The sequence below is a fragment of the Oncorhynchus kisutch genome, linkage group LG21 (genome assembly GCF_002021735.2).
Source record: "Oncorhynchus kisutch isolate 150728-3 linkage group LG21, Okis_V2, whole genome shotgun sequence".
NCBI classification, from domain to species: domain Eukaryota; kingdom Metazoa; phylum Chordata; class Actinopteri; order Salmoniformes; family Salmonidae; genus Oncorhynchus; species Oncorhynchus kisutch.
In genome coordinates this window covers 28041068-28062065 of record NC_034194.2, presented here as the reverse complement: position 1 = coordinate 28062065, position 20998 = coordinate 28041068, and the positions used below count along the sequence as shown (strand labels likewise).

At 44.7% G+C, this 20998-nt stretch overlaps 2 protein-coding genes across 2 annotated transcripts in view; both read right to left on the bottom strand.

Annotated features, from left to right (window-relative positions):
* The window catches only part of opn8b (opsin 8, group member b), a 69447-nt gene extending 68103 nt beyond the window's left edge, over window positions 1-1344 (bottom strand). The window contains exon 1 of the mRNA XM_020454784.2: window positions 1242-1344. Within this exon, the coding sequence (XP_020310373.1) occupies window positions 1242-1344 (103 nt within the window). The remainder of the gene's footprint in view (window positions 1-1241) is intronic.
* A 5339-nt stretch (window positions 1345-6683) lies between these two features.
* Window positions 6684-20998, bottom strand: part of LOC109866233 (opsin-5-like) — a 52977-nt gene continuing 38662 nt past the window's right edge. The window contains exons 3-4 of the mRNA XM_031800163.1: window positions 20069-20394; window positions 6684-7102 (exon numbers count right to left, since the gene is read on the bottom strand). Coding sequence (XP_031656023.1) covers window positions 6704-7102; window positions 20069-20394 — 725 coding nt within the window. The 3' untranslated portion in view covers window positions 6684-6703. The remainder of the gene's footprint in view (window positions 7103-20068; window positions 20395-20998) is intronic.

Here is a 20998-nt window from a genome sequence, read left to right as displayed (position 1 = left end):
GTTCTCAATCAGAGGCAGGTGTCGTTAGTTGACACTGATTGAGAATCATACTTAGGTAGCCTGGGTTTCACTGTTGGTTTGTGGGTGTTTGTTTCCATGTGAGTGTTTGTCGCCACACGGTACTGTTTCGGTTTTCATCACATTGTTTATTGTTTTGTATTTCAGTGTTCAGTTCTTTTTAATACATCGTCATGAACACTTACCACGCTGCATCTTGGTCCGATCGTTACTCCTCTTCAGATGAAGAGGAAATCTGCTGTTACAGAAATACCCGCCACAAAAAGGACCAAGCGGCGTGGTAATGGGCAGCAGAAGCAGCGAACACAAGGCTCCTGGACTTGGGAGGAGATCCTGGCTGGAAGGGATCACCTCCCATGGGAACAGGTGGAGGCAGCTAGGAGAGTAGAGGCAGCCGGAGAGAGGAGCCAGCGATATGAGGGGAACACGGCTGGCAAGGAAGCCCGAGAGGCAGCCCAAAAAAATTATTGGGCGGGGGTACACAGGGAGTGTGGCGATGCCAGGTAGGAGACCTGCGCCAACTTCCTGTGCTTACCGGAGAGAGGGACCGGGCAGGCATCGTGTTATGCGGTGGAGCGCACAGTTTCCCCAGTGCGTGTGCATAGCCCGGTGCGGTACATTCCAGCTCCTCGTATCGGCCGGGCTAGAGTGGGCATCGAGCCAGGTGCCATGAAACCGGCTTTACGCATCTGGTCTCCAGTGCGTCTCCTCTGGCCGGCGTACATGGCACCAGCATTAGGCATTGTGTCCTAGGTTCACCAGCACAGCCCGGCCTATTCCACCTCACCGCACTGGTCGGGCTACGGTGAGCATTCAACCAGGTAAGGTTGGGCATGCTCGGTGCTCAAGAGCTCCAGTGCGCCTGCACGGTCCGGTCTATCCAGTGCCACCTCCATGCACCAGCCCTCCGGTGGCAGCCCCCCGCACCAGACTGTCTCTCGGTCTTCTGCCTACAGGGTCTCCCGTCTGTCCTGAGCTGCTAGAGTCTCCCGTCTGTCCAGAGATGCCAGAGTCTCCCGTCTGTCCTGAGCTGCTAGAGTCTCCCGTCTGTCCTGAGCTGCTAGAGCCACCAGTCTGTCCTGAGCCGTCAGTCAGCCAGGAGCTGCCAGAGCCGCCAGCCAGCTAGGAGCTGCCAGAGCCGTCAGTCAGCCAGGAGCTGCCAGAGCCGTCAGTCAGCCAGGATCTGCCAGAGCCGTCAGTCAGCCAGGCAATGCCAGAATTGCCCTTCACTCCGGAGTCTCCCGCCTGTCCGGCTCTGCCGGAGGCGTCCTTCATTCCAGCGCTGCCGGAGTCTCCCGCCTGTCCGGCGCTGCCGGAATCCCCCATCCATTCGGTACTGTTTCGGTTTTCGTTTTCATCACGTCGTTTATTGTTTTGTATTTCAGTGTTCAGTTCGTTTTTAATAAATCGTCATGAACACTTACCACGCTGCACCTTGGTCCGATCCTTACTCCTCTTCAGACGAAGAGGAAATCTGCCGTTACACATTGGTCTTTTATCGGACCAGGGAAGCTATTCTCACATAAATACATATGTCACTAACGATCACTCGTTCGGAAAAGCAATGCGTTGTATTTACGTGAAGCTGGTTATGTGAGGCTCTGTTTTGTCCTGTCCTTTTTGGAATCTTCCGGGTCGTCGTGTGATCACGTGGTCTGAGGTTCATTTCACTCTGGAGATTCGTCCACGTCGATCAGTGTTCTTGTACTAGATGTGCTACCTTTCCAGCTGCAGTCTGTTAGGCTGTCATCTAGGACTCACTTCTTCTTGGGTGATCAATAGTTCAGAGTTCATACCATTTCATGTGTAGTGCAAGCTCTCACATTTCCTGGCCTGTAGGGTTGAAATTAGAATTAGCCCTTTTAAAACGTGAAGACACGTCCTCCTGTTCTTTGGAACTTAGGTGACTTTGGGTCACGGGGCTTTTATAGAAATGTAGAGTGAAACTTGGGAGTGACTCCTGACTTAGTTCAACTTTAAAGGGAAGATGATTTTCTCATTTTAAAAGTTATCATACTACATCATTTCGCAAATAGTTTCATCTTTACTCATTAATTTTAAACAATAATTAGATGCAAACCTCATAACTGAGTCCCCTGTATAAACAGAGTTAGGGTAATGTGGCTGTATTGTCTTTAATGAGGTCACAAACATGAAACAAAACAGATCGGGTCGTAGCTGGTTTCTCCACCGACCGAATGTATGACGTGGGGGTGAATTGCTAGCCAATTCACTGAAAGGTGTTGACTATGCAAATCTCACTCTGGTCTTACTTACTGTGTTCTAGGAGGCTAGGAGGGACCTTCCTTTTCAGACTCCAATCAATGATTTCACATGTAGTTTATGAATGGAAGAAAAAAAAGGCTCCCACAATTGTTTGTATTTATTTAACCTTTATTTAACTAAGCAAGTCAGTTAAGAACAAATTCTTATTTACAATGACGGCCTACCCAGGCCAATTGTGCAACGCCCTATAAGACTACCAATCACAGCCAGGTGGGATGCAACCACGATTCAAACCAGAGACTGCAGTGACGCCAGAGATGCCTTAGACTGCTGCGCCACTCGGGAGCCCCAACAATGAGTTGGATCTATAGAGAGGGTGTAATGTTTCTGGGTCAAGGGCCACTTCTTTCTAATTGAGTTTCTATCAAACCCATTGAGGTTCCCATCAATTAATATGTCACCTGTTTGGAATTTCCAAAAAATAGAAGGGAATCAGTTTATTTTATTTTGTTGCTTGTCTTGTGCAGCGGGTTCCTGAAAGACAGTTTGTTTTAATAATGAGAGACCTTTTGAGGTATCTCCAATTAAAGCTACTACTTGAACTAGCTCGAACATCGCTTTTCCGTCCATATTTAGTTTGATTTCTATTTTATTTCATTTCAGTAAGTGTTTCATAAGATTTGTATCTAGACCAGGGACCCCTCCCAGGCAAACCAGTGACCCAGGGACCCCATCATTTGTTAGCAAAACATGTATATGTCTTGTCTTATCATCAAGTGAATGACAATGGCAAGGAGAAGTAGTCAACATTTTAAAATGAATAGATTTGGTAGATAGTTTTTCACTATTTTGACCTCCCCACATTATAAATGGAAGAGGAAGTGTAAACTCTAACATAGCCTACTAGCTAGAAAGGTACCTCCAAACACATTTTAGGTAAGAGCAGCTGTTTACTGATTAAACGAAGGTTAGCCATAATGTTCAAGTCAAGAAAGCTTAACCAGATACTCCGGTGAGTGTAATTGGCTCCAAGGAGGGTAATTTGCTCAATATTAGCAGTTAATAAATAAAGTTGACATCATTAGAAATAAGCTATTCTTCTCTTTTCTAGGTATGCAATTCAAAATCTGTTTTCTGTTGTTGCTAGCTAATGGGGGGGGGACAAACATTGAGGGGAAAAATCCACAAAATAAAACTTTTTTTGCGGAACCCCCGCAGACCCCCGGTTTAATAATCCCTGATCTAGACATTATAATACATGATATATTGAATCTCTGTAGCTTTTATTTCATTGTGAGATAGGAGGAAAGTGCTTTTCCTTTGATAATGGAAATACGTTTGGCTACTACTGTGTCATCATGTCACACCCTGATCTGTTTCACCTGTCTTGTGATTGTCTCCACTCCCTCCAGGTGTCGCTTATTATCCCTGGTGTACATATCCCTGTGTTTTCTGTCTCTGTGCCAGTTCATCCTGTATGTTTTTCAAGTCAACCAGCGTTTTTCCCGTACTACTGCTTCTATTCACTTTTGAAAGTCCTCCCTTGCCTGTTTTCTGGACTCCGTACCAGCCTGCCTGACCATTCTGCCTGCCCTGACCTCTAGTCTGCCTGCCACGCCGTACCAGCCTCCCTGACCATTCTGCCTGCCCTGACCTCGAGTCTGCCTGCCACTCCGTACCAGCCTGCCTGACCATTCTGCCTGCCCTGACCTCGAGTCTGCCTGCCACTCCGTACCAGCCTCCCTGACCATTCTGCCTGCCCTGACCTCGAGTCTGCCTGCCACTCCGTACCAGCCTGCCTGACCATTCTGCCTGCCCTCGAGTCTGCCTGCCACTCCGTACTAGCCTGCCTGACCATTCTGCCTGCCCTGACCTCGAGTCTGCCTGCCACTCCGTACCAGCCTGCCTGACCATTCTGCCTGCCCTGACCTCGAGTCTGCCTGCCACTCCGTACCAGCCTGCCTGACCATTCTGCCTGCCCTGACCTCGAGTCTGCCTGCCACTCCGTACCAGCCTGCCTGACCATTCTGCCTGCCCTCGAGTCTGCCTGCCACTCCGTACCAGCCTGCCTGACCATTCTGCCTGCCCTGACCTCGAGTCTGCCTGCCACTCCGTACCTCCTGGAACTGGTTTTGACCTTTTGCCTGTCTATGACCATTTTCTTGCCTACCACTTTTGTATTGTTTAATGAATATCAAAACTCAAACCGTCTGCCTCCCGTGTCTGCATCTGGGTCTCACCTCATGCCCTTATACTTCACTCATTGCAGTTTTCTACAGTATGATCAGATCAAATCTGATACAGAGTTACCAGGAGGTTGAGAAGTTTTGACATCATCCATGTTAAATGGAATTTCTGTCATTCTGAGATTGCAGTAAAGTGCTCTTCCATTGCTCTTCCAGCTCTAGGACCACAATAAAAACCAGAATAAAAACATGGAAATAAGTTTGACCACTTTAGGGTTATCTTTGGTGATCCATCAGAGGCAGAGACATCAGAGAGATGTGAAGTTTAGGCTTCATGTCATGGGCAGTGTACTTCCCCACAACGTGTGAGTGAACCCAAACTCAGATCTACATGGGTGATAACAAGCCAAATAAAGTAATACCACCAAATGTGGTTAGACAATGTTCCTGCAAACTATGAAAGAGTAACAGAGACTTTTGCAAATGCTGTTAGGATTTCATTACTTTGCCGTAGGTTAGTTGTCTTTAAGCGAATCAGATTATCCTTGTATAGAACATTATTACCTTATTGTCCAAAATAAATCGATTTGTCATTTTCCTTTATCTCAACTCCCAGAGAGGTTGGAGCACAGGGCCAGCCACAGTACAGCATCGAAAAGTGCAGGAAATGTGGAAGGAATGTATACCTGATTACAAGCTAATAATAAGCATAATTGAATATCAAGCCTGAGCAAGAAGGCTGTTGTAGTGTTCCAGTATTAATCTGTATACCAACCTCCGCATTCAACAAACAGACATGGTAATGTTACTGGTCTACAGCTTATCAGTCTATAAAACTGTAATCAACTGACTTTTCTCCAAAGACCACTGACCTTAAAGAACCTGTTGGTTGTGAAACCTTATCAATGCAGGTGATTGGCCCCTTTCCCAAATCTCACAATAATCACACTGCCCAGTGGTTTTGGTGATGGTGAAGAACTTACATCAGACAGATTACATCAAAGACAGACTAATGGGGGGACGTATAGCTGTGAATCAACCTGCAGGTATTGATATCTATGTCGGGGGATCAGCAAACCCTTTACTTTCACTATGTCTTTGCAGATGGAGAAAACAACCATCCCACACATGTTGTAGTATGTTCTAGTGTCTGTGTGTCTACCCGCCTACATGGAGTGTAGCGCCTCATTGGCTGGGAGGTTTATGTGGTTGCTTTATTTCCACTGTGTTATTAACTATGAAGTGTTTTTTATTTTGAACAGAAAGGGATGTAGTTCAAAGAGCCTTTTCCGAACAGCGGTGGGAAGGGAGAGAGGGAAAGGAGGGACATTTTCTAAAGCTGTTTCATTTCCTCAGAGTAGCATCACTGTTACAGTCATTAGCGGGCATACAAACAAGGTCAGAATGTGAATCACCTGGGAATAGAAATCACTTCCTGAAGTTTCCAGCAGCCTCCAAAATGGCACACTATTCCCTCTAATCCTGAAATAGTTTACAACCAGAGTTGTGTAGGAGTAATGTTAGCTACATAGGGCTCTGAATAAAACATGGTGGAGGATGTAGGGAATAGGGTGCCAGATTTGCTCTACTATCCTGATGGTTCCTGAGTGGGGACAGACACACAGAACACTGTAGGCATGGGGATGGTCAAAATGACCACATAATAGCTACAATGCTACACTATCCAACAAAAACTCTGAAAACAAAGTAAGGTACCAGAAGTATGGCCATAGTGACCATTGTGAAGGTTAAGTTCAATGCTACAGTACCTCACAACAACATTTAACAATAAAGTGAACTTTACAAGCAAACTTTGACAAACACAATGCTTTACAGCTTTTTATAAACACGTATGAGCCCTTATAATACCTTATGATAAATACAGTATAACATGTGATGTGCCTAGGCAGCATTCATCCAACAGTCTCTTCAGCTGGTATTTAGCCAGGACATGCTTATGATACGTTTTATAATTCTTTATGACTGCATCATAATGCATTATGTCTGTTGGCTTAAAGTAAAGTGTTACCTTTGGTAGCGATGTGGTGAGGACCAGGGTTTAATCTATAAGTGTGCAATATAGAATGACAGTGAAGAAACACAGCTAAATAACTCCCACCACATCAATTTGTAACCCTGTAACAGAGGCACACACGCCTGCATGCACACACACACACACACACACACACACACACACACACACACACACACACACACACACACACACACACACACACACACACACACACACACACACACACACACACACAGTATTAACAGGAGCTTGTCAACTCATTCTCAGACTGTATCTCCAGCGCCGCAGTTCCCAACTCCCCTACCAGAGGAGCTCCACTCTTCTCTTCCGGGAGACTCTGTCGTAGGTCAGACCTCAAAGTCTGTCTGCCCTCCTCTCCCATCTCCCCACTCGAAGGTGTGTCTGGCTGGGCAGAGCAGCAGATCAGCCCCCGAAGCTGGATGAGCTGGCGTCTAAAGGAGCGTCTGAAGATGTAGTAGATAAAAGGGTTGTAGGCCGTGGAGCCCTTAGCGAACAGGCAGGGCAGCAGGGAGACCAGCGGGGCCAGACTGGCCTTCCCCTGGAACATATACCAAAAGCTCAGCACCACGTAGGGAGACCAAGCCACGATGAACCCTGAGCTGATCAACACCGCCATCTGGGGAGGAGAGGAGAGAGGGAGGAGAGGAGGAGAGGAGAGGAGAGGGGAAGGAGAGGAGAGGGTAAGGAGAGGAGAGGAGGAGGAGAGGATGAGGAGAGGGGAAGGGAAGGAGAGGAGGAGAGGATGAGGAGAGGGGAAGGGAAGGAGAGGAGGAGGTGAGGAGGAGGAGAAGAGAGGGGAAGGAGAGGAGGTGGTGAGGAGAAGGAGAAGAGAGGGGAAGGAGAGGAGGAGGAGAGGAGAGGGGAAGGAGAGGAGGAGGAGAGGAGAGGGGAAGGAGAGGAGGAGGAGAGGATGAGGAGAGGAGGGGAGGAGAGGAGGAGGAGAGGAGAGGGGAAGGAGAGGAGAGGGGAAGGAGAGGGAAGGAGAGGAGGAGGAGAGGAGAGGGGAAGGAGAGGAGGAGAGGGGAAGGAGAGGGAAGGAGAGGAGAGGGGAAGGAGAGGAGGAGAGTAGAGGGGAAGGAGAGGAGGTGAGGAGGAGGAGAAGAGAGGGGAAGGAGAGGGAAGGAGAGGAAAGACATTAATCTATATAGACTATGTTTACAGCCTTGTCAAACATCTTAAGCCTGAGGAAGCCGGATTTGAAAGGGCTAAAGCATTTCTTAAATATCCACAAAAGTCGTCCACACTTTAGTCACTGTCACTCATGAGCTTTGCTTGAGCCCAATGTCTAAAAGACCCAAAGAGGAATACGTGTAAAACAGAGTTTTACCTGGTTATTATCTTCCAAAACGATGATAATTTACTAGACTTGTTTTGTTAATAATTCATTCCTCGTAACAAGGAAAAAGCTATTTGGGCAGAAGGAATGCCAAATATAGAACAGCTTGTTGCGTTGTGGCCATAGACATAATCCATAGAAGGATGGGTTTCTAATTTCTAAATACAACCACTAGAAAAATGTTGTTTGGATAGCAAATGCCTACTGCTGAAAAGAGAAGACTAATCTGTCTGTAGCAGCTAACAATTTTTTCTCAACTTTTGAGCTATTCTGAGCAGACAGCACTGTTTTTCAAAGTGTCTTATCTTGAGATAAGCTATTGGCAAGAGCGCACCAGCCATCATCAGTGATCATCATTGGGTGAATCATTGCCACTGGAAAGTTTTAGTAGCCTACTGTATAATATGCAGTATATATATTTCTCCTAATATTGTACAATCTGTGCGTCTCTTTAATGGCCTGGGCTATTTTGTATTTAAGACCAGGTCGTTTTTATAGCTTTCAGTTTGTCACTGTCAGATTAGCCCCTTTGGTCATTTGTGTGGTATTAGAAAATATTGCGCTAATGTCTGCTATCATGTCAATGATGTCGAATGTGATGTAAAAGGCACTTTTATTTTTTTGCAGACCTTGCTAACAACATTTCCCCATGTGTGTAAATCCTAAAAACGCCTCTGCTCAACTGTATACCACTATGCAAATGTGAATATAGATGCATGGAATGCTTTATTATAAAGCATTATATTTTGGGGGGACAAAAAGTCTAAATGGGAAATTGTATGTTTTTTAAATGTTTTTTTTTCAACAGTAACCTTGTTTTAAGGGGATGTAAATGTCCAAAAGAATGTGACAACTAGCATTGATGTCCATAAGAATAGTAAACTGTTCTATACACTGGAAGCAGCTCTGCACAACAGTGTTTGTCTTGGAGGCTTGTGTAGCACTGTGTGAGCTATGGACCTGAATATAAACGATCTACAGATGTCACAGGTTCAATTTATCATAAACAAACACTTCCTAGAGATAAGCCATTGTTTGCATTGGTGACAGAAACAATTCCCATCTCAAATCACATGTAGCTTGGTAATTACATCTAGGAGCAACAGAAGTGGTCATGTGTGGCTCAGTTGGTAGAGCATGGAGCTTGCAACGTCAGGGTTGTGGGTATAATTCCCACGGGGGACCAGTATGAAAATGTATGCACTCACTACTGTAAGTTCCTCTGGGTAAGAGTGTCTGCTAAACTAGCAAAATGAAAAGAAAATGTAAGGAGGGAGGCAGTTTTACAATAACAAGGCCATTATCTTCACAGAAGAGTGCAATCTGTTGTTGTGGATATGATGGTCATCCTGTTTGGACATCACTGCATGTGCGATAGAACTGTTATGCGGAGTGGAACAGAGGAACCCATAAGCAGACTGGGATGAAGTAACCAAGGTATTTATTGAAACACAGGGGGAAGATGGAGTGAAGGCCAGGGGAAGCTCAGGTGGGTTGCAGGAAACCAGGTGATGAGGCTGAGATTGGAGGGACAGGGTAAGCAGGTCCGGAGGAGAATCCAAGGGAGTAGTAGAGTGGGGAATCCAGGACAGAGTAGCAGGATGACGAGACGTGGAACTGGAGACTAGAGTCAGAGTGGATGGAACTGTAGGCGGAGAGGAAACCAGCGTCAGGCAAGGAAAACATGCACAACAGGATCTAACAGTAACAAATGGCTAGAAGCGTAGACTGACAGAGTAGAGATTACAATCTGGCAAGGGTTAGTATTTGTAGAGGTCTTCATTATGGAACAGGTTGCAGCTGGTGGGGATCTGCTTTGACTCCAGCACACCTGTCTCCAATCACACAGAGGGAGAGAGTACTGGGGGAGTGGCGGCAGGTCAAGGAGGCACAGGATGAGCAGTAGAGGGCGTGGCAGGAGCAGATGTAACAAGAACACCATAATAATAGGCCATACAAATTGTTAAAGACGACAGCCATCAAAGTAGACTGTTCCCAATTCTGGAACCAAAAAGCTCCTGAACAGCTTCTATCCCCGAGCCATAAGACTTCTGAAGATTGCGCCAACAGAGATGGTCGCCTCGCTTCGAGTTCTTAGGAAACTATGCAGCATTTAGTTTATTTAATGTATTATTTCTTACATTGTTACCCCAGGAAATCTTAAGTCTTATTACATACGGCCGGGAAGAACTATTGGATAAAAGAGCAACGTCAACTTATCAACATTATGACCAGGAATATGACTTTCCAGCAGCGGATCCTCTGTTCGGACCACCACCCAGGACAATGGATCTAATCCCAGCAGTCAACCCAAAACAGCGCCGCAGACGGAGCGGCCTCCTGGTCAGGCTCCGTAGACGTGCACATTGCCCACCGCTCCCGAGTATACTACTCGCCAATGTCCAGTCTCTTGACAACAAGGTAGACGAAATTCGAGCAAGGGTTGGCTTCCAGAGATACATCAGAGATTGTAACATTCTGTGTCACGGAAACATGGCTCTCTCGGGATTTGTCAGAATCGGTTCAACCACTGGGATTCTCCATGCATCGCGCTGACAGAGATAAACACCTCTCTGGGAAAAGGATGGGCGGGGGTGAATGCTTCATGATTAACAACTCATGGTGTAATCATAACATACCGTAACTCAAGTCCTTCTGCTCACCCGACCTAGAATTACATGCAATCAAATGCAGACCATTTTACCTACAGAGAGAATTCTCATCAGTTAGTCACAGCTGTGTACATTCCCTCTCAAGCAGACACCAAAATAACCCTCAAGAAACTTTACTGGACTCTATGTAAACTGGAAACCATATATCCTGAGGCTGCATTTATTGTAGCCCTGGATTTTAACAAAGCAAATTTGAGAACAAGGCGCCCTAAATTCTATCAGCATATTGATTGTACTACAAGCAAGGGTAATACACTACTCTATCTTCCGAGATGCATACAAAGCCCTCCCCCGCCCTCCCTTCGGCAAATCCGACCACGATGCCATCTTGCTCCTACGTCTTATCGGCAGAAACTCAAACAGGATGCTGTTCTGACCAATCAGAAGTCAAGTTTCAAGATTGTTTTGATCACACCGACTGGAATATGTTTCTGGTCAGCCTCAGTAAGTTTATAAAGTGCATTGGAGATATTGTACGCACTGTGACTATTAAAACCTACTCTAACCAGAAACCGTGGAGGGATGGCGGCATTCGCGCAAAATTGAAAGTGCAAACCATCGCATTTAACCATGGAGAGAGGTCTGGGAATATGGCTGAATATAAAGAGTGTAGTTATTAACTCCACAAGGCAATCAAACAGGCAAATTGCCTATACAGGGACCAGGTGGAGTCGCAATTCAATGGCTCAGACAAGAGACGTATGTGGCAGGGTCTACAGGAGATCACGGACTAAAAAATGAAAAAAAGCCAAGTCACGGACACCAACGTCACGCTTCCAGACAAACTAGACACCTTTGTCCTATTTGAGGATAATACCATGCGACCATTGAGGTCAGCTAACAAGGACTATCCTGTCTGGGTTGGCGCCCCCCCCTTGGGTTGTGCCATGGCGGAGATCTTTGTGGGCTATACTCAGTGTTACGAATCCCTTTTGGCCCGACAGTCTAGGGGGGGATGGTAATAAGACCCGTAACATAACTCATGCAATTTATAATAGTGACAAAGTAAAAGTGTGAACGAAATAACCACGACTACTGAAATCTACCGTCAAACTCAGGGTTTATTGGAAAACACACAGTAATGGGGGGAGCAGGAAAAGGGGCTGAGCTGGACCCAAGGAAAGAAACAATAAGTATTCAAAAACACCCCTAAGCTAGACTAGCCTACTTTAACAACAGCTAACTAACCAACCAAAAATACAGTGGGTGGTCCGCCCAGTTCTAACTAGTGTATTTAACAAAGTTTACCTACGGGTAGTGTATAACCATGGGCAACTTGTCTTGGTTCCCCCTTTTCCCACCAGCAAAGAAACACCATAACCAAAACAATACTCACAGGTGAGGACAAAGTGATATGGAGGTGCTCAAACAAAAGAGAGGTCAATACATAAAGAGAGTGACACAAAGAGATCTACAGACATGGCATTTACAGAGAGATTGAGCTCCACAGCAAACAACTGACAGGGTTTTTAAACAAAGGGAAAGGAACGGTGATTGGGTAGGAAACAGGAGGAGGTGTGTCTTCTGATTGATGATTGGTGACTGGGGAGTGATGATTTTCACCTGTGAGGGGAGAAGGAGAGAAAAGAAACACACACACACAGGATACACACACAGGATACTTGTATCCGTAACACTCAGCCTTGTCTCAGGATGGTAAGTTGGTGGTTGAAGATATCCCTCTAGTGGTGTGGGGGCTGTGCTTTGGCAAAGTGGGTGGGGTTATATCCTTCCTGTTTGGCCCTGTCCGGGGGTGTCCTCGGATGGGGCCACAGTGTCTCCTGACCCCTCCTGTCTCAGCCTCCAGTATTTATGCTGCAGTAGTTTATGTGTCGGGGGGCTAGGGTCAGTTTGTTATATCTGGAGTACTTCTCCTGTCCTATTCGGTGTCCTGTGTGAATCTAAGTGTGCGTTCTCTAATTCTCTCCTTCTCTCTTTCTTTCTCTCTCTCGGAGGACCTGAGCCCTAGGACCATGCCCCAGGACTACCTGACATGATGACTCCTTGCTGTCCCCAGTCCACCTGGCCGTGCTGCTGCTCCAGTTTAAACTGTTCTGCCTTATTATTATTCGACCATGCTGGTCATTAATGAACGTTTGAACATCTTGGCCATGTTCTGTTATAATCTCCACCCGGCACAGCCAGAAGAGGACTGGCCACCCCACATAGGCTGGTTCCTCTCTAGGTTTCTTCCTAGGTTTTGGCCTTTCTAGGGAGCTGATGTACGAAGGGCTATATAAATACATTTGATTTGATTTGATTGGACTTTGCTCACGTCTCCGTGGCTGATGTGAGCAAAACATAATAACGTGTTAACCCTCGCAAGACTGCAGGCCCAGACGGCATCCCTAGCCTTGCCCTCAGATCATACACAGACCAGCTGGCTGGTGTGTTTACGGACATATTCAATCACTCCCTATCCCAGTCAGTTGTCCCATGCTTCAAGGTGGCTACCATTGTTCCTGTACCCAAGAAGGCAAAGATAACTGAACTAAATGACTTCCGCCCCGTAGCACTCACTTCTGTCATCATGAAGTGCTTTGAGAGACTAGTCAAGGATCATATCACCTCCACCTTATGGGCCACCCTAGACCCACTTTGTATACCAGCCCAACAGGTCCACAGACGATTCAATCGCCATCACACTGCACACTGCCCTATCCCATCTGGACAAAAGGTATACCTATGTAAGAATGCTGTTCATTAACTACAGCTCAGCATTCAACACCATAGTACCCTCCAACCTCATCATCAAGCTGGAGGCCCTGGGACTCAACCCCGCCTTCTGCAATCGGGTCCTGGACTTTCTGACGGGCCGCCCCCAGGTGATGAAGGTAGAAAACAACATCTCCACTTCAGTGACCCTCTACACTGGGGCCCCACCAGGGTGTGTGCTCAGCCCCCTCCTGTACTCCCTGTTCACCCACGACTGCGTGGCCATGAAACGCCTACAACTCAATCATCAAGTTTGCAGACGACACAACAGTAGTAATTTGTAATTTTGTCATTTTTATTAGGATCCCCATTAGCTAACGCTGTAATGCTAGCTAATCTTCCTGGGGTCCAACACCAATTAACAAGACATTAAATACAACCACAATCAAGACTTCACAAACATTCAACAAGTAGACAATACAGATAATTAAAATACCTGGCAGGAAACACATTAAACATTCAGTTGATGCTTTCTATTTCCTGTCCAGTCATATGGTCTATCGCATTAGGTGTTCTTTTATGGATTTAGATGGATTTACTTTTTGCCTGAGAAATATGGATTTGTAAAGAGTTCCATTCAGCTATGGCTCTATATAAAACTGTAGATTTAAGGCAATTTGTCCTTGGCTTGGGTTGTCTTAGCTGCCCTGAATTTGCCTGTCTGGTTTGCTGGTTATGCGTGTTGCTAGTATGTACTAACTGGACTGAAAAATACTGTGTTTAAAAATATATATATAACATTCCTAAAGAAAATCAGAAGACTGGATAGTAATTTGTTTTTAACGTGAAGCCATGAGAGATTCTGATGCATTTGGATAATATTCATACTGTTAGAGCAATGAAGAGATAATCTGGCAGCCCTGTTTTGAGCTTTTATTATATCTTTCTTTGCTGCAGATGACCATATAACCAGACAGTACTCTAAGTGTGATAGGACCAGGGATTGGCCATATAACTGGACAGTACTCTAAGTGTGATAGGACCAGGGATTGGCCATATAACTGGACAGTACTCTAAGTGTGATAGGACCAGGGATTGGCCATATAACTGGACAGTACTCTAAGTGTGATAGGACCAGGGATTGGCCATATAACTGGACAGTACTCTAAGTGTGATAGGACCAGGGATTGACCATATAACCAGACAGTACTCTAAGTGTGATAGGACCAGGGATTGGCCATATAACTGGACAGTACTCTAAGTGTGATAGGACCAGGGATTGGCCATATAACTGGACAGTACTCTAAGTGTGATAGGACCAGGGATTGGCCATATAACTGGACAGTACTCTAAGTGTGATAGGACCAGGGATTGACCATATAACCAGACAGTACTCTAAGTGTGATAGGACCAGGGATTGGCCATATAACTGGACAGTACTCTAAGTGTGATAGGACCAGGGATTGGCCATATAACTGGACAGTACTCTAAGTGTGATAGGACCAGGGATTGGCCATATAACTGGACAGTACTCTAAGTGTGATAGGACCAGGGATTGGCCATATAACTGGACAGTACTCTAAGTGTGATAGGACCAGGGATTGGCCATATAACTGGACAGTACTCTAAGTGTGATAGGACCAGGGATTGACCATATAACCAGACAGTACTCTAAGTGTGATAGGATCAGGGATTGGCCATATAACCAGACAGTACTCTAAGTGTGATAGGACCAGGGATTGACCATATAACTGGGCAGTACTCTAAGTGTGATAGGACCAGGGATTGACCATATAACTGGGCAGTACTCTAAGTGTGATAGGACCATGGATTGACCATATAACTGGGCAGTACTCTAAGTGTGATAGGACCAAGGATGGAATCACCTGATTCAGTGTGCTAGATGTTACATACTCTGAACACTTTCTTGTAACAGCAATTCCCTTACCCATCTCAATAACAATATTATCTATGTGTTCTGACCATGATAAAGCTGAGTCCAACATGACGCCTAGTAGTTTCGTTTTTTTCACTTGCTCTACATGCATTCTATTCATCGACAAATTAAATTTGGGATCTTCAGCAAGCATATATTTTCAACCAAATACAATACATTTAGTTTTAGAAATGCTCAACATCAATTTGTTCATATCAACCCACTCAGACACCATTATTAGTTCACTGCTCAGTACATTCTGATGCTGCACTATACTTTGTAGAGTCATCAGCATACATGACCACTCTTGCTTTGATCATTACTGAAGGTAAATCATTAGTAAAGATAGATTAGAGTCGTGGGCCTAGGCAACTTCCTTGAGGAACACCACAGTGTATATCTGTACTGTTTGAAAAGCTACCATTAAAGAACACTTTTTGCCTTCTCCTGGATAGATAGCTTTCCATCCAGGATAGAGCTGCAGATTTAAAACCATAAAATTTGAGTTTACCTAGTAAGAGTTCATGATCAAATGCCTCAAAAGCAGCACTGAAATCTAGCAACACTGCACTAACTAACTTCCTGTCGTCCATACTCTTTAACCAATCATCTTGTAGAATTCCCTTCTTTGTACGCATGCTGGAAACCTGTTATCAGACCTTTACATGAGAAATAATCCTTGATTTGTACATACACAATTTTTCCAATAATTTACTTAACACAGTCGGCAAGCTTATAGGACGACTATAAGGACCAGTGAAGGCAGATTTTTTGTCCTTAGGTAGTGGAATAACCTTGGACTCTTTCCAGACTTCTGGGCACACCACATACATCAAGCACTTATTAAAACTATGAGAGATTAGGGTAGATATTTGGTTAGCATTAACTGTGCGCAATTTGGCGTCAAGACGATTTATACCAGGTGACTTGTTATCCAAAAGAGATAACAGCATCCTTTCTACCTCTTCCCTTTCTACTTGGTGAAATTCAAACATGCTTTGCATTTCCTTCATGATACAATATTTTAGTGTATATGACATGGGGCCATCAGTTAGAATCATAGCATTCCTCAATTTGTCCACTTTGCCTGTAAAGTATTCATTAAAGTAGCTTGTGATGTATTGTGGTTTTGTAATAAAAATGCCATCTGATTCAACAAAAAAGGCGGACATGTTCAAATTCCTACCCATAGTAGTGTTCAACGTTCTCCACAGCTTTTTCCCATCACCCTTTGCTTCATCAGTTTTGTGCTGATAGAATCACTTCTTCTTTTCTTTGTTTAGCTTGGTCTCAAGATTTCTTCATTTACAATCATTTTGCTTACCAAACAAAGTGCCAGATTTATCTGCTACTTTTTTGGCATCATAACGTTGAATCATTACATTTCTCAGCTCATCATCAATCCATGGGGCACCTTTTAACCTCACAGTGCATTTTCTCAAAGGGGCGTGCTTATCAGCTATACTCATAAATCATTTCATAAACAAACTTAGTGACATTTCAGGATCACCCTTACTACACACTTCTAACCATTGCACATTCTTAATCTCATCCACGAATGAGTCCTGATTGAACCTTTCATAGGACCTTCGATAGATTACTTTAGGGCCAGCCTTTGGTATTTTAGTTTTCCTAGTGAGTGAGTTCTGATTGAACCCTCTGTAGGACCTTCGATAGATTACTTTAGGGCCAGCCTTCGGTATTTTAGCTTTCCTAGTGAGTGAGTGCTGATTGAACCCTCCATAGGACCTTCGATAGATTACTTTAGGGCCAGCCTTTGGTATTTTAGTTTTCCTAGTGAATGCAACCAAGTTATGATCACTGCAACCTAGTGCCACTGATACAGCTTTAGAACAATGTTCAGCCATGTTAGTAACAATGTGATCGATAAAAGCTGATGATGTAATACCGGACCTATTAGTGAACGTTCTAGTTGGTAATGTCACAACTTGGGTCAGGTTACATACATTGACAACAGAAATACGTTTCTTTCTCATTGGACAGTTTATGCTCCAAAAATCAATATTCATATCTCCCAACAAATATATTTCCCTATTTTCATCAGATACCTTATCCAACATTTCGCAAATTCCATCAAGATATTTCACATCAGCACTAGGTGGCCTAAAGCAGCAACCATATAGGTTTCAAATGTGGTCAATGCACCTGTACCCATAGCGCCTCTAATCCATTCAACATTAAGTCCTTACGTTGTTTTACTGGAATATGACTCTGGATGTAAACTGCAACTCCACCCCCTCTGTGGACTGCAACTATTTCTGCCCCTCCTGAACAAATTGTATCCATGTATAGAGATCTCAGCATCCTCAGTCCTGAGTCTCTGATATTTCCAATACATGAATATTGTTTGACTGCACTAGACAGCATATTTCATGAATTGTGTTCATGAATCAGCAGTTGGAATATGAGAGAGAGATACTCAGTCAGTGTGTGTGTGTGTGTGTGGGGGGGGGGGGGGGGGGGGACTGGGGAGGGGGCTGGAATTACTTGTGTCTATCGCTCCTCCTAACTCCTTGGGAGGGAAAGTGAACAATTAGTTTGTCATACCTCAGATATGCTATGTCACCTTGTTCTCTTGCAGCCTTCATAGCTAATATTAGTTCCTTTCTTCTTTGACAGACTGCATCTGCTAACCATGTGTATGTAACCAATAAAATGTGATTTGATTTGATTTGGGTTCAAGTCTGGACTCTGGCTGGGCCACTCAAGGACCTTCAGAGACTTGTCCCGAAGCCACTCCTGCGTTGGCTTGGCTGTGAGCTTAGAGTCATTGTCCTGTTGGAAGGTGAACTTTTGCCCCAGTCTGAGGTCCTGAGCACTCTGAAGCAGGTTTTCATCTAGGCTCTCTCTGTACTTTGCTCCGTTCATCTTTCCCTCGATTATGGCTAGTCTCGCAGTCCCTGCCTCTGAAAAACATCCCCACAGCATGATGCTCCCACCACCATGCATCACCATAGGGATGGTGCCAGGTTTCCTCTAGACGTGACGCTTGGCATTCAGGCCAAAGAGTTCAATCTTAATTTTAAATCAAATTAAATCAAATTGTCACATGTGCCGAATACAACAGGTGTAGACTTTACAGTGAAATGCTTAATTACAAGCCCTTAACCAACAATGCAGTTTTAAGAAAATACATAAAAAAGGTAAGAAATAAAAATAAATAATTAAAGAGCAGCAGTAAAATAACAATAGCGAGGTCATATACAGGGGGTACCGGTACAAAGTCCATGTGTGGGGGTACCGGTTAGTCGAGGTAATTGAACTCACTGAACTTCTGGAGAGAGTTTGCTGCACTGAAAGTAAAGGGGCTGAATAATTTTGCACGCCCAATTTTTCAGTTTTTGATTTGTTAAAAAAGTTGGAAATATCCAATAAATGTCATTCCACTTCATGATTGTGTCCCAATTGTTGTTGATTCTTCACAAAAAAATACCGTTTTATTTCTTTATGTTTGAACCCTGAAATGTGGCAAAAGTTCGCAAAGTTCAAGGGGGCCGAATACTTTCGCAAGGCACTGTACATGTAGGTAGAGTTATTAAAGTGACTATGCATAGATAATCACAGAGAGTAGCAGCAGTGTAGAATAGGGGGCGGGTGGGGGCAATGCAAATAGTAATTTACTTGGCGCTCCAGTACCGCTTGCCGTGCAGCACCAGAGAGAACAGTCTATGACAAGTGTGGCTGGAGTCTTTGACCATTTTTAGGGCCTTCCTCTGACACCGCCTGGTATAGAGGTCCTGGATGGCAGGACCTCTACCCTCTGTAGTGCCATACCAGGTGGTGATGCAACCAGTCAGAATGCTCTCAAGGGTGCAGCTATAAAACCTTTTGAGGATCTGAGGACACATGCCAAATTTGTCCAGTCTCCTGAGAGGGAATAGGTTTTGTCGTGCCTTCTTCACAACTGTCTTGTGTGCTTGGACTATGTTAGGTTGTTGGTGATGTGGACGCCAAGGAACTTGAAGCTCTCAATCTGCTCCTCTACAGCCCCGTCGATGAGAATGGGGGTGTGCTTGGTCCTCCTTTTCCTGTAGTCCACAATCATCTCCTTTGTTTTGATCGTGTTGAGGGAGAGTTTGTTGTCCTGGCACCACATGTCTAGGTCTCTGACCTCCTCCCTATAGGCTGTCTCGTCGTTGTCGGTGATCAGGCCTACCACTGTTGTGTTATCGGCAAACTTAATGATGGTGTTGGAGTCATGCCTGGCCGTGCAGTCATGAGTGAACAGGGAGTAAAGGAGGGTCCTGAGCACGCACCTCTGAGAGGCCCCCGTGTTGAGGATCAGTGTGTTGGATGTGTTGTTACCTACCCTTACCACCTGGGGTTGGCCCGTCAGGAAGTCCAAGATCCAGTTACAGAGGGAGGTGTTTACTCTCTATGGTGTTGAACACTGAGCTGTAGTCAATGAAAAGCATTCTCGCATAGATGTTCCTTTTGTCTGAGTGTGAAAACCTGTTTTCACTTTGTCATTATGTGGTATTGTGTGTAGATTGCTGAGGATTTTCTTTTTTTAATCCAATTTAGAATAAGGCTGTAACTTAACTTTAAGGAAGAAAAAGTTGAGGTTTAAGTACTTTCCAAATGCCCTGTACCACACACACACACACACACACACTCCATATATGCTGCTGCTACTCTGTTTATTATATATCCTGATTGCCTAGTCTCTTTTACCCGTACCTACCTGTACATACTGTATTACCTCAATACCTCAACTACCTCGTGCCACTGCACATTGACTTGGTACTGCTAATCCTTATATTTAGCCTCATTATTATTATTTTATTGTGTTACTATTTCCTTATTTATTCAGCAAATATTTTTCACATTTTTATTACCATGCTGCCGAACGCTCCTCTCCTCCGTTTTATCAACAAAACAAAAACAAATGCTGATTCCAGCTCTAAAGAAACATCGGTAAATGGTTAATAAACAGTCAACAGATAAACCTTGCATACTCACCAGAGTGACTTTCCTCTCAATGTGTCCGTAGTTGAAGCTTCCATTCTGGATGGACTGGTATGCCTTGTGGAGTTTCCAGGCTATGCCGGAATAGGAGAAGAGGATGACGAGGCAGGGGATGAAGGTACAGAAGATAGACAGAGACATGATGAAGGTAGAGTGGTTCAGGGAGTCTTGGTAGCTTGCCCAGTCCACGGAGCAGGCCACTCCGAAGGGCTCCGGTCCGTAGCCGCCCCAGCCCAAGAGAGGGAACACAGCCCATAGCCCAGAGTACAGCCAGATCAAACTGATCACCATGGTGATGGTCCGACGCTGGAACTTGTTGCCTGGTGGAGAGGTAGAGTATAAGCCTAACACTAGCCCTAACCCTTACTCCGAGCCTAATCCTAGACAAAAACCTAATTTTAACCCGAGCCAGATAACATTGATCACCATCATGACATTTTCATGCTGGAACTTACTACCTGTACTAGAGGTAGAGAGGAGTGTACAGGTGAGGAAAGCTATAGCCCTGTAACGATAGGCTCCCTTATCCTTAAAGGAAAGATTCACCCATTTTGAATGCTATATTGTTTTTGTTAAACTCAGAGTGATGTTCTTTCAATTCACTGGGTCATTTCATGTTTGTGTATCTGACGTATTGCCATTCAAGCATGCAGACAATTGACTGGTATGATGTAGCATTGCGATAAAGCCGCTCTCACTACACTCTCTACACTAACGTCTATCATACATGTCAGATTTTAATACTGGCCGATGTCATAACGCGGGAGAGTGTCTTCTCTCAAATGAGCCATTGATCATATTTTTGCGATATTCCTACCTCAAGAAATATGTAATTTAACAGAGGGTCTACCACATTTCTTCTATTTGTCTGCCTCTTCAATCCAGGTTGCATTGCAAGGTTCCGTTGGAATGTCAGACTCCACT